The sequence below is a fragment of the Protomyctophum bolini genome (genome assembly GCF_963924005.1).
Source record: "Protomyctophum bolini genome assembly, chromosome: 3".
Lineage (NCBI taxonomy): Eukaryota > Metazoa > Chordata > Actinopteri > Myctophiformes > Myctophidae > Protomyctophum > Protomyctophum bolini.
Window position 1 is genome coordinate 24,642,977 of NC_137864.1, and position 12,387 is coordinate 24,655,363.

The following is a 12,387-nucleotide window of genomic DNA, read 5'->3' on the forward strand; positions in this document are numbered from 1 at the left end:
CCTTCACATTCGCTCTGCCCCCTCCATTGGTGTTTTTAAGTCTCACCTTAAAACTCATCTTTTCTCCCTGGCTTTGAATCCCTCCTGAGTCCATTTTATGCTTTCATGCTTACATTTTTGTCATTTTTATTAGTGTGTTTCTCGTTTATATTCTGTGTTCTCCTGCCTGTTCTCTGTTTTTGCCACTGATGTACAGCACTTTGGTCAACCTTGGTTGTTTTAAAATGTGCTCTATAAATAAAGTTTGATTTGATTTGATTTGAACATACTAAAAGTCCTAAGAAATCCTAGATGCGGAAATTGAATTGATGAGAATTAAACATATTTCCGCATCTAGGATTTCTTAGGACTTTTAGTATGTTGTTCTAGACACCTCATAGAAATGATATCTGTTGAAAAAAAAATCTATTTTAATTAGTCTGATTTTTGGGTCTAAAATGGGCTAGATTGCCTGGACTATATTGTCTCTTTATTGTTAATGGCGTTTAATGTTTGTCTTTCCACCGTTTGCTTTACATCACCATTACATCACCTAATCAACATGAGTTCGATTTTAATATATTAGCGCCCCTCACTTCACACGGGTGTGATTTATTTTTTAGCAAATTGGAAAAATCTTTACACGTAGGTATCATTAATGGGTGACTAGTAGGAGGAGGAGGTGTTGTTTGTTTCATCTATTCAACGTTGTCGCTGAGAAACTTGTCACGTGTCAAGTGTGTCACGTAACTTAACACGTGTCGAATGACGTTGCTGCCATTCTGAATCACTTCCTTGTTATTGCCTGCTCTGCTCTAGTCTGTTGTTAGCGAACGAGTCCTTTAACGGAACGCCCCGTTGGAAGCTCGAAATGCACTTCCTCAGGTAAAAAAAAAAGTGTTTTTCAATGTAGCGAAAACAAAAGAGAAAACAGTTAACATTACTCTTTTGCCATTTAAAATCAGTGTCTCGATTGCATCTGTAAGGTTCGTAGAACGTGGGTATACTGGCTAACGTTAGCTAATCGCCGTCGACGAGCAAAAGTGTGTATGACTACCAGTGCGATGGGTATTCGGTAACCACTGGCTGGGGTACGTTCACTTCCGCACGATAGATATGCTTCTCTTGGTGTTGTCATTTCATTCTGCATTCTCCTCTCGGCGTGCAAAAGCATTACCCTACAAACTGACTGAGACATGCTAACATTTAGTACATGGATAAGATATTAGATAAACCAAACTTGGTTTCTAGAGTAGACACATCAGTGCGACTGTGCGTGGCAGGGCTGCTGTGACCCATCTCTTTTGATAGGGTATATGTGTTCTCTTGACTATTGTCTTAGTGTTGGCCGAGGTGATGGTTACGTTACACTGTAACGTAACCATCACCATGGCCAACTGTCAAGTGGCACATAACAGTAGAGTTAACTTAAGGGTAAGAGTGGGCCGTCTCTACTCTGTTTAAGCAGGGATTACAGTGACAGGGTTTAACTTGTTCCTTATCATCGCATAGCTTTTACGTCACTCATGCATACACCTCCACAACCCCCCCTGAAACGCAACCCGTGGTCCATTCCATTCTTAATATTATCCAGGGTTTGTAAACACAGTGCTTCACAATACTTACTCCCTTCTGTAAAGATGGTGACATTTTCTCTTTGCTCCCTTCTGTAAAGATGGTGACATTTTCTCTTTGCTTCTGTGTCTCTTCTAGGTTTGGAATTTACACAGAGGAGTGAAAGCAGGGCTTGTCTCAAGCCTAAACATTCCTCTGCTCCTCTTTCTCCATTTGCCTCTATCTCTCTCTCGCTCTCTCTCTCTGTTTTCGACTTCTCTCCCCCTCCCTCTTGCCAACATGCTATGCTGGGGAAACGCAGTGGATGGACAGTTGGGGATTGGCGAGGTGCCAAACCCAGTGTTTGAGCCAAGGAACTATATGGTGTTCAATAGTAGGGAACTTAAAGAAGTATCATGTGGAGGGCAACACACACTGTTTCTGCTGCATGACGGGAGTGTGTACACATGTGGCTCCAACGGCTGTGGGCAGCTGGGACACGACAAGGCAGGCACTTATCCAGGTAGGTAAGCTTTCAGTGTAAATGTCAGTAATAGTTCATTCACGTTTACATTTTTTCATTTAGGTAGTTCCACTTGTGTCCCACTTCCATCCAAGTGCGAGACAGGTCGCTTCGACCAATGAATCGCTCCAATAAGACCTTTCTATGTCTATGCAGACACCACTCTAGCCGCCTGGCTGTGCGGTGTGTGGATAGAGCTGCATTCAGTAACCTTTTCACACCTTTCAACTGACTTATCTCCTGAAGTTTGGCGTGTCAACAACACTTTGACACGCAGCCAGGGATCGAACCAGGAACCTTACGATTCCAAGAGGACTGATCTGCTTCCAGTAGAACATACTAGTTTCTCTGAAGACGGTGTCTTTGCGATCAGCCTGTCTGCCAAGCAGACATATGAGCATAACACTGTGATATTTATTATTGTGTTCTATGGTGTGCAACTAAAAATAATTTGAATTGCACAAGGTATACAAGAGTAACAAGACAACTGGATACTAAAGGGGAATCTGCTGTACCTGACAGAAATGACCATGATCTGGTCTTATGTTCATATCGTCACTTTGTTGGGCAGACTGTTGTATCTTTTAGTTTTTACTTAAATGAATGCCTTATTTTATACGCAAAAGCACAGAATGTAGCCGATCTACAAGCTCTCAATGCATGCACAGGGAGCTTGTACATCTGCTATTTTCATTAACTATAAATATTAACCAATGAAGCGACAGCAATGAATCTTGCTTGTGAAATTGTGCATTTAGCAGAAGGTCCTGCAGGCTAATCTGTGGAAACTTAAGTCAAAAGACTGAAGGTCCAGAGTTGCTGTAGCTATTTCAAGGAGAGTGGAGGCTCTCTTATAGCTGCTAATGAGATTCCAGACACTGTTGATGGTCTATTTGTATCACATGGGCAGAGGTTTGAATTTATTACCTTGTACAGCAAAGTATACGAGAATCATAAACTACAAGGAACATGCAATTAGGGCTTTGGGAAACATATGGATAATAATAGTTTGGTCCATTTTGTTTTAATAATAAAGTGTCAACTGGTATTGTACTTGTAGTAACACTATTTTTTTCTGACCTATGAAATACCTATTTTACACCTATAACCGGATATAATAATAATGTTGGATCAGTTGGAAAATGCACAGGAAAGATTAATCATTATGCTACTTTATTTGCCAAAGCCGCAAGCTACTGTGAACAGGAAACCAGTTGGAGCAGCACTGTGGTTGTGACTTTACCTGCATTTCTCGCTTCCCTACAGTGACAGCAGCTGTACATAGGAATCTGTACATACTGGTAGCTCCCTGGAGGATGAGCCCAACCATTTCAGTGACCCCATGGCCTTCCCTCTAGTGCCACCTTCGGGCCAAAATGTCAACTTGGCTTGTAAACATTTTCATTATAATGTAATGAACCATAACAAGCTACATGGTGTTTCTAGGATGCTGAACAAAACCGGCCACCGGATCAAAAACTTTAGAAGGAGTGCTCTACTCAGGAGGAGTCTTGAGGAGTACTGGTAGTCTCTGTAGCTGGGTGCACATTCTTGAAGATTCAATGTCATGAAAAAGGAATATCCACACTATTGAGAAGTTCCTTATGAACTTATTTTTTTTCCTTTAAAAAAAAAACTTTTTTATGTTTTATAATAAAGTTCATAAGAAACTACTTGGATAGTGCTGATATTCATTTTTCATTGTTTCTAGGATGCTAGGCAGCGGGGCTTTTAAATTACTCATATAATTAATCTTGTTCTGCATATTTAATCTTCTTCTCTGGGATTTTGTTCGCTCAATTCCTATCAGATTCCTAGTTGAGAAAATCAAAGAGAAATTATTTATTTCCATGAAATCACTGAACTTGCCAAAAGATTGTTGACCAGATAGTAAGCACATACTAAATAGCTAATGTTGGTTTGGTTTGTGAGGATGTGATGATTTTAACTCGTTGATGTTTATATTTGAGTTTTGGCTATAAGGCCCGGGTGAGAGTGGGGGGTTAAGGCACTCTCTGCCAAAAAAAAATAACAAAACAGACGTTAACTTACAATGACAACGTTAACATTTGGGCCATCTCAGAGTAACATGGAGACTATACTTAAAAATGAAACTTTAACATGATGTTGCTTATGTTCATGGAGTGGTTTTTGATGCACTCTGAGAAGCCTTTTCCTCATCTTATCTTGCAGAGCTAGTTCGGGCTCTGGACACTCAGAAGATAGTGGTGGTGTCATGTGGTAGGACCCACTCCATGGCGGTGAATGAGCAGGGCCAGCTGTTCGCCTGGGGGGCTGGTGAAAGGGGCCAGTTGGGCCTTGGGACCGCAGAGGAGGCTGTTCCAGTTCCCAGGTAAGCTGGTATAGTAGCACATTGCTCAGACAAAGGAGAGGGACTCTGCAGGAACACAGTTTTTGAATGAAAAGTGAAAATGACTAGAGTAGACTATTGTCTGCCTTTGCTTTAACTGGAATTTTGTTGGAAATACATTTCAAACTCTCATTTAAAGCTTTGACATATCATTATTCATATATTACATATACATACATCATTAACAACATAAACATTATTTTGGTCATACAACCAAACCAAGTGTGCAATTAGGTTCCGTCTAAGGAATGGGATGCAAACAGTAGGTTGGAGATAATTGGAGCATGCAAATGTTCCCAGTTGTGAACTTGTGATATCACAGAAGGAGCCAAGTGGATAGTAAAACTGTATGATGGTAGCTAGCTCTACCTCAGCAATTATCTCTCAGGGGTGGTCTAGTGCATTGTAAAGGGGATAGATGCCGTTGTTGCTCGGATTATGCCGACATAAGCCACTCCGACTATACTTGCTTACTGACACAGTCATCTGCCACTGGGTGGTAATTGTGGCTCTGACTTGTGAAAAGAGAGCTTCTGTTCTTATCTCCTTTTATTTTACTCACAATGTAGGACAGGAGGGATGTGATTGCTACTGTAGATTGCTCTTATAATTCCAGTAGAAAATACCTTCACTCACAGATAATGTTATGATGTAATGATTGCCTTAAGCCCTATATACTTTGTTGTACAGAAATAAAGGATTTACGAGCTCACAATGCCTGTAACTACGAAGCATATTTACTGTTAAACAGCAGTTTAGCTTATGTATTGGAAAAATATATTGAGTCTTGTTGTTATTGATTACAAACGATAATCAAAAGCTGTTAATATGATGCATGTAACAAACAAGAAGCATTCCTAATTACAGGCACGCAAACGTGCCGCTTATCAGCTAAAATCTCAGTTTTTGATCCAAAATAAATTGAAACAGCACATCTACAAGCTCACTTCGTGACGCGTTGTAAGCTTGTAGATCAGCTATTTCAGCATTTTCTAAGTATAAAAATTATGAATTCTGTCAGTAATTTCTTTCTGTATGTTTCAGTTATTTTTCATATCTTCCCTGTGCATTTGTTTTTATTTCCAGGCAAACAAAGTTATTCTTTATTCATATGCTCAATGCCAGAAACACAATTAAATCATTAATTGCAATTATTTATGATAATTAATTGTCAACTTAAATTTGTAACCCTGATAGCCCATAATATGGCAAAAAATACGGTAGGGTACTGTCACAGCTGTGTAGGATAATGACATGTCATGCTTAATTTATATCACTTATCGCAGCATGGACTGACCACAGAGACCAGTCCTTAGTACATGTGACATGTTGGATAAAGGCACAAATAACAATGCTGACATGTCAGATACTAAATGGCGTGTACACTGCTGTAAAGCCTGGTTTATACTTTATCGCACGATGGTGTCATGTGCCGAACATAGCCGATCTACAAGCCCAACCATGACGCGTCGCGTTGTGGGCTTGTACAGTAGGTCTGTTGTGTTCCGCGTGACCCTGTCGTACGAAGATGCATAAATCAGTCATACTGATCTTGATCAACACAAAAACAAATCACTGATGAAGAGGTTTTTGGTAATGCTCTTCTACCCTCATGAGATAATGTATGTTGTTCTGCCCAGGTTGATTAAAAAGCTGTGTGAGCATCGCATCTCTCAAGTTATGTGTGGAAATGAGCACTGCATCGCACTTTCTCGAGGTGAGAAAGGCACAAACCTTTCACAACTCAACACAAGCCTGGGTATTGATTATTTATTTTTGAAGAACAAACCATGGCTCAAAGTTACTAAAAGAACTTCTGATATTGGGTTTCTTTACATTAAACGTTTAACCTCTTAGTTCTTTGATTGTTTAAATCTCGATTTTTCTAACAATATGAATGGTCTACCGTCTACCATCTACTCATGTCAATGCATTGTCCCTGCTTTCCTCTCAGATGGCCAGCTGTTCACGTGGGGCCAGAACTCTAACGGCCAGCTGGGTCTGGGGAAGGGAGAACCCAGCGCGCTGTCCCCTCAGCCCCTTAAATCCCTATCAGGAATCCCTCTGGCTCAGATCACTGCCGGAGGAGACCACAGCTTTGCCCTCTCTTTGTCTGGAGCTGTGTTTGGTTGGGGCAAGAACAGCGCTGGGCAGCTAGGGCTGAATGATGAACAAGGTATGATAGAATGATGATGAAGTGAAGTTGAACCTGACACCAAGTTGGAGGCTTGTTTCATGTGGAACAGTGGTCCTAATTATAAATGATATATTTTGTTTTATGTGAGCTGATGTTTTCATGAGATTAGTAGGGGCTTCATGTTTAAATGTATCACAGACACTTTGCAGAAGTTTCAGTGTACAGTATATGAATTACATCAGTGATTCAACTGACCTTGAATTAAGTAGCTCGGTAATAACCACAACATTTATCCTTTTTAAAGTTTTCCTTATTCATTCTACACACAAATAAAAGCCTAAATGGTCTGGGATGTTTCTAAAAAGCAAGCGTTAAAGCCTCATTCTGCAATTTCTTCAACTGGTTCGCCGTATGTAGAACCTCAAGATCAGTTGAGAACAATATTATTGAAACATAATCTTACATAATATTATTTTGTGCTACTTGTTTATGAAAGCAATAGAATACACCTGCACACTTATTTAATGAAGCAACGTTTCGGTCCCTCCGGACCTTCCTCAGGCGAAGGTCCGGAGGGACCGACACGTTGCTTCATTAAATAAGAAAATACTCAGAGCACCGAGCAAATACACAGTGTGGGTGTATTCTATTGCTTTCATTGATGTCCACTGGCCTACACACCTGTGCATAGTGCATACGCCTGAATTCTAGGCGTGCGAAAGTTTTCTCCTACAGTTGCTACTTGTGAATGAAATAGATAGTGTGCACATTGTTTCACAAATCACAGATTAGGACTTGGCCTAACAAAAAAGTCCAGTTGTGACATTTTATTTTGCCTGAATCCATGTGAACACTGTTTTGTGCTTCCTTTCATCAGATCGTGCTGTGCCATGCCACATCAAGTTTCTAAGATCGCAGAAAGTTGTTTACATCAGCTGTGGGGATGAACACACCGCAGCCCTCACAAAGGTATGTATAAGAGTAATGTACACAGCCGCCGCTCACCACAAACAAAATATTCTGTGATATTTTGCCCACATCTATTTGTATCTTATACGGTCGGTAACGGCATGTAAACACATCGCTGACCTGCAAAAACTCACCATGCAAAAACAACCAGTCATGAACTGACCAATCCAGTGATTTATGTCCTTGGGACTGAATCCTTGTGCATGACAAATATTTATTTTTGTTTATTTCTAATGGTAAAGCTATGCAACAAACTTTTGTCTAGAACAGTGGCTCCCAAACGTTTTTGCCCAAATGAGACGTTTGCCCAAAACCCAAACTAGTGAAAACAGTAGATCACATTGCTTTGTGCCACGTTGTGAGCTTGTAAATTTTCACTACTTCTTAAAATAATATTTCCAATACAATTAGATACATTTTTTATGTTATTTATGAAATGTTTATAACTGATGACAAGTTGTGAACTGTGAAGAAAAGGACATATTGACTTGTGTGACCCATACAAATTGAACCCAAAGATGGTTCCCGACCCACTGTTTAGGAAACAGTGGTCTACTCTAGATAGAAGAGCTACACCTGAAACTAAAAAGAATGAATCAGCATTGTATTGCTTGTCTGACAGGATGGCGGCTTGTTTACGTTCGGGGATGGCTCGCGGGGTCAGCTGGGTCATGACACAACTCACAACGAGCCATTGCCTAGACGGGTGCTGGAGCTGATGGGGAGTGAGGTGTCCCAAATTGCGTGTGGCAGGTAATTGTTAGGCAGTATAATGTCTAGGATATTGAAATGAATACATGGAATCAGTTTACCTACATTTTTACCTACCAGCCTTCCTTTGCTGCATACATCAGGGCATGCAACAGTTAAGGTCCTGCTGCGTTCTTTTTTTGGGGGGGGGGGGCAAAGAAAGTTGGAATTGGAAAACACACAGCAGTCTGCAAGGACCTTTAATCAAACTAACCAATTTAATTGATTATAAAGGATTGTCAAAATCAGTCATTTAATTAAATGTTCAATTAATGATCACTACTTATTTTGGGCATGTTATAGCCGGAGAACAATCAGTGAGTCATAAATAAACTACTTGCATAAAAGCCTGGGATAAGGATATTGTTGCTGTGAGGTGACAGTGCTAACCACTGCGCACCATGTACCAACATACAAACTTTGAATAGGTTCTCTTGTGTTTCCTTAATTCCTTATTCTCTATCTTTTTTCTATCTGTCAGGCACCACACCCTGGCGTTCGTGCCTTCCTCTGGTATCATGTACTCATTTGGTTGTAACATTCATGGGCAGCTGGGAACAGGGACGCGGGGAGACACCAGAAGCCCTTGTCCTGTCAAGAGCAGCAACCTCACAGGAAATTCTCAGAGAACAGGTCAGTTTCTTTTCTTTCTTTTTTATCTCATTAAAATAAAGAGCACAAGCGGTTGTACAAACAAGGGGCTATATTTCATTTAAAGAGCACTGTGTATGAGTTTAGGAAAATAAAATCGATCTTGAGAGTAAATTATTCATGAAACAAAATGCACATCTTCTGACGGAATGGAAAGGTTTAGTCTCAACCATTTATATTGACCTCAAGATTCAGCTAACACTTGTATTCCTCTTTTCTTCCTTTTCGGAATAGATTGCTGCACCATAACCAAAATCAACTGTGGTGGAGACCATAATTTTGTATTGTGCTCTGATGAGCAGGTAAGACGAATGTTGGTTTTCCTTTAGCTAAAAAATAAAACAAAGCAAAAACAAAACACATCCACAATTTTAACATGAGATTTTTACACAAGAGAAATCAATTTGACCACATATCAACGATTAGATGCTTGAATGTGTGAATATTACTCCACAGGGAGGCAGTGGTGCCTTAGCTTGCCGTAGCCCAGTCTAGTTTGTAAAGCCAAGTACACATGGACTGTTGTCCTGGCCTGTCATCTGTGGATAGAGCAAGGGACTAGCACTCTACCCAGTTTAGGGATTCCATTCCCTGTGTCCCTCATTAGCTATAGAAATGCACTAAAAGGAAATAACAACTAAACATTTGTTAAGTGTTGTTCCATTCCTTGTGTTGCCCTTTGGCTAGAACCTCTACACACCAGTGCTGCTGTGGTGTAGCACAGTGGAAGAAACACCGTTTATGCTTTCATAGTTTGCTCCATATACTGTAGATATTCTGTAATGGGCGAAAGAAAGGATTCTGCTTTTTGTACGTTTAGTTCGTTAAACAAACCACTTCATCCATGTTCTCTCTTGAGCTGAGAAAGAAGATATAATGTGCTGTTCCACTGTGCATCATGGCCAACAGTTATAAAACATTTTATGCATGATTGTAAACATGTAACGAGTGTTATAAATTATAACTATGTTTACAATCATGCATAAAATGTAACTTATAATGCCTTATAATAACATCATGTATGTGAATAGAATGCATTATAGTCCCAACCTTTAATTAAAGTTTTACCAACATTGTGTTTAATCTTTATGTCATGTGGTCTTTTCAGTGGTTTATGACCAACATATGAATGCCTCGCAGTTACTAGGTGATCTAGGGAGAGACAGCGAGATCAATTCGTGGCGGTGGCGACTCGCCACGACCTATTTTTTTACGCCATGACGTATTCTTCATTATCCGCCATGGCAGAACAAAATCCGCCGTGGCGAGTACAGAATCCGCCATGGCGGCGACTCGCCACGACCTATTTTTTTACGCCATGACGTATTCTTCATTATCCGCCGTGGCGAGTACAGAATCCGCCATTGTTTATTTTTTTTTTGCGTGCCGTGGTGCAGGTTTTATTGTCCTAGTAGTACTATTCTCGGAATTATTTCATCCTCTTGTAGCGTAACGGTTAGCGCTCTCGCCCCTATAGTCAAGGCACTGTGCCGGGCCAGGTTCGATTCTTGCAAAAAACAAACTAAAGTTATTTTTTTACCCGTACATACAGTGTGTGTGCGTGCGTGCGTATACAGTGTGCGTGCGTGTATGCGTGCACAGTGTGTGTGTGTGTGTGTGTGTGTGTGTGCGTGCGTGCTTCATCGTATTTATTATTATTATTATTATTATTAATATGCAGGTAATAATAATAAATACGATGAAGCACGCACGCACGCATATACAGTGTGTGTGCGTGCGTGCGTATACAGTGTGCGTGCGTGTATGCGTGCGTATACAGTGTGTGTGTGCGTGCGTGCGTGCGTGCTTCATCGTATTTATTATTATTACCTGCATATTAATAATAATAATAATAATAATAAATACGATGAAGCACGCACGCACACACACTGTATACGCACGCACGCATACACGCACGCACACTGTATACGCACGCACGCACACACACTGTATGTACGGGTAAAAAAATAACTTTTAAAAAAAAAAGTTTGTTTTGTGCAAGAATCGAACCTGGCCCGGCACAGTGCCTTGACTATAGGGGCGAGAGCGCTAACCGTTACGCTACAAGAGGATGAAATAATTCCGAGAATAGTACTACTAGGACAATAAAACCTGCACCACGGCACGCAAAAAATAAATAAACAATGGCGGATTCTGTACTCGCCACGGCGGATAATGAAGAATACGTCATGGCGTAAAAAAAATAGGTCGTGGCGAGTCGCAGCCATGGCGGATTCTGTACTCGCCACGGCGGATTTTGTTCTGCCATGGCGGATAATGAAGATTACGTCATGGCGTAAAAAAATAGGTCGTGGCGAGTCGCTGCCGCCACGAATTGATCTCGCTCCACCTGGATCTAGGGTTAGGTGATTTAATGTAAACAGATTAAAATGCATTTATCTCGGATTCTTTTCCCAGATTGCGTAAAAACAAAAAATCAAAACAAGCTTTATCCATGCCCCATAACTAAAGCGTTGATGACAAAAATTATGTTTCGGGGCTGCTTACCCTGTGTTCCACGCTATTTACGGTAATCCATGTTTCCATGCTGCTTATTATGCTAAACCCGCTATTTGTTTAATGTGTTTAATTCGCCGTTGTTTAATAATTAAAAATAAAGAGCGGATCTGGTGACGAGGCCGTCGCGTTATGATGACGAAACTGGAAATCGAGCCGTGCTCTGGGCTGCAAGGGCTTCTGGGAAAATGAATCCAATGCAAGTGGTGGTTTTGACTGGGCTCTGCGAGCCCTTGCAGCCTGTAGTTGTTTCGCATTGCGATGGTCGCATGTTTTTGAGTGGTGCAACAACTCCAAGGAACAGCAATGTCAGTGTTCACCTATGTGTCCGCCTATGTGTTGGTTCACCTATGTGACTACCTATGTGTTGGTTAATGGTATAATGAGTACCAGTAGGGGTGCTGTTGTGCCAGAAACAGAGAGAGAGAGAGAGAGAGAGTGCTGCACTGTTGCCTGCTAATGAGAGGGGGGGGCGTTGTACCACTCTGTTCACATGGAACTATTTTCAGGCGGATTTTCATGGATTAAAGCCGCAAATACTTCGGCGCATGCTCCAAAGGTAATAAAACAATCCTGGCAGCCTTTAATTTGTCCAGGCTTGGACAAATTAATCTAAAGCCCTTAAAGTGTTAAAATAAGATTGTGCAGACCTTTAAACAGCCGTTGTTTACCTCTGGTCCCGGCACCAGTATGAACTGAAAAGATCGTGGCAATTTAATTAATACCTGGCAGGGAATGTGTTAAAATTTACATAATACCGGTATGATTCTAATTATAATGTATGCTGTAACTTATTATTTTGTGGCTCATCTTTTTCCAGCAGTTTCCCTTAGTCAGGTCAAGCATTTATTATGTTATATCGTTTCAAATATCTAATTGTGTGTTTTACTTTCAAAAGTAAAAAAATCACACCCATGTGAAGTGAGGGGCGCTCTT

The 12,387-nt window shown here is 40.7% G+C and overlaps 1 protein-coding gene across 7 annotated transcripts in view; it reads left to right on the forward strand.

Moving 5' to 3' along the window:
* The first annotated feature begins 789 nt into the window (after positions 1–789).
* The window catches only part of herc3 (HECT and RLD domain containing E3 ubiquitin protein ligase 3), a 46,497-nt gene continuing 34,899 nt past the window's right edge, over positions 790–12,387 (forward strand). For 3 of the 7 annotated variants that reach the window (XM_080794227.1, XM_080794229.1, XM_080794230.1), the window contains exons 1-9: positions 790–864; positions 1,693–2,056; positions 4,250–4,409; positions 6,068–6,144; positions 6,382–6,603; positions 7,442–7,533; positions 8,156–8,286; positions 8,765–8,916; positions 9,169–9,236. In XM_080794227.1, coding sequence (XP_080650353.1) covers positions 1,834–2,056; positions 4,250–4,409; positions 6,068–6,144; positions 6,382–6,603; positions 7,442–7,533; positions 8,156–8,286; positions 8,765–8,916; positions 9,169–9,236 — 1,125 coding nt within the window. In that variant the 5' untranslated portion in view covers positions 790–864; positions 1,693–1,833. Of the gene's footprint in view, positions 865–912; positions 1,071–1,692; positions 2,061–4,249; positions 4,410–6,067; positions 6,145–6,381; positions 6,604–7,441; positions 7,534–8,155; positions 8,287–8,764; positions 8,917–9,168; positions 9,237–12,387 lie in introns of those variants that run through there. The other 4 variants (XM_080794228.1, XM_080794233.1, XM_080794231.1 and 1 more) reach the window with 4 other exon arrangements.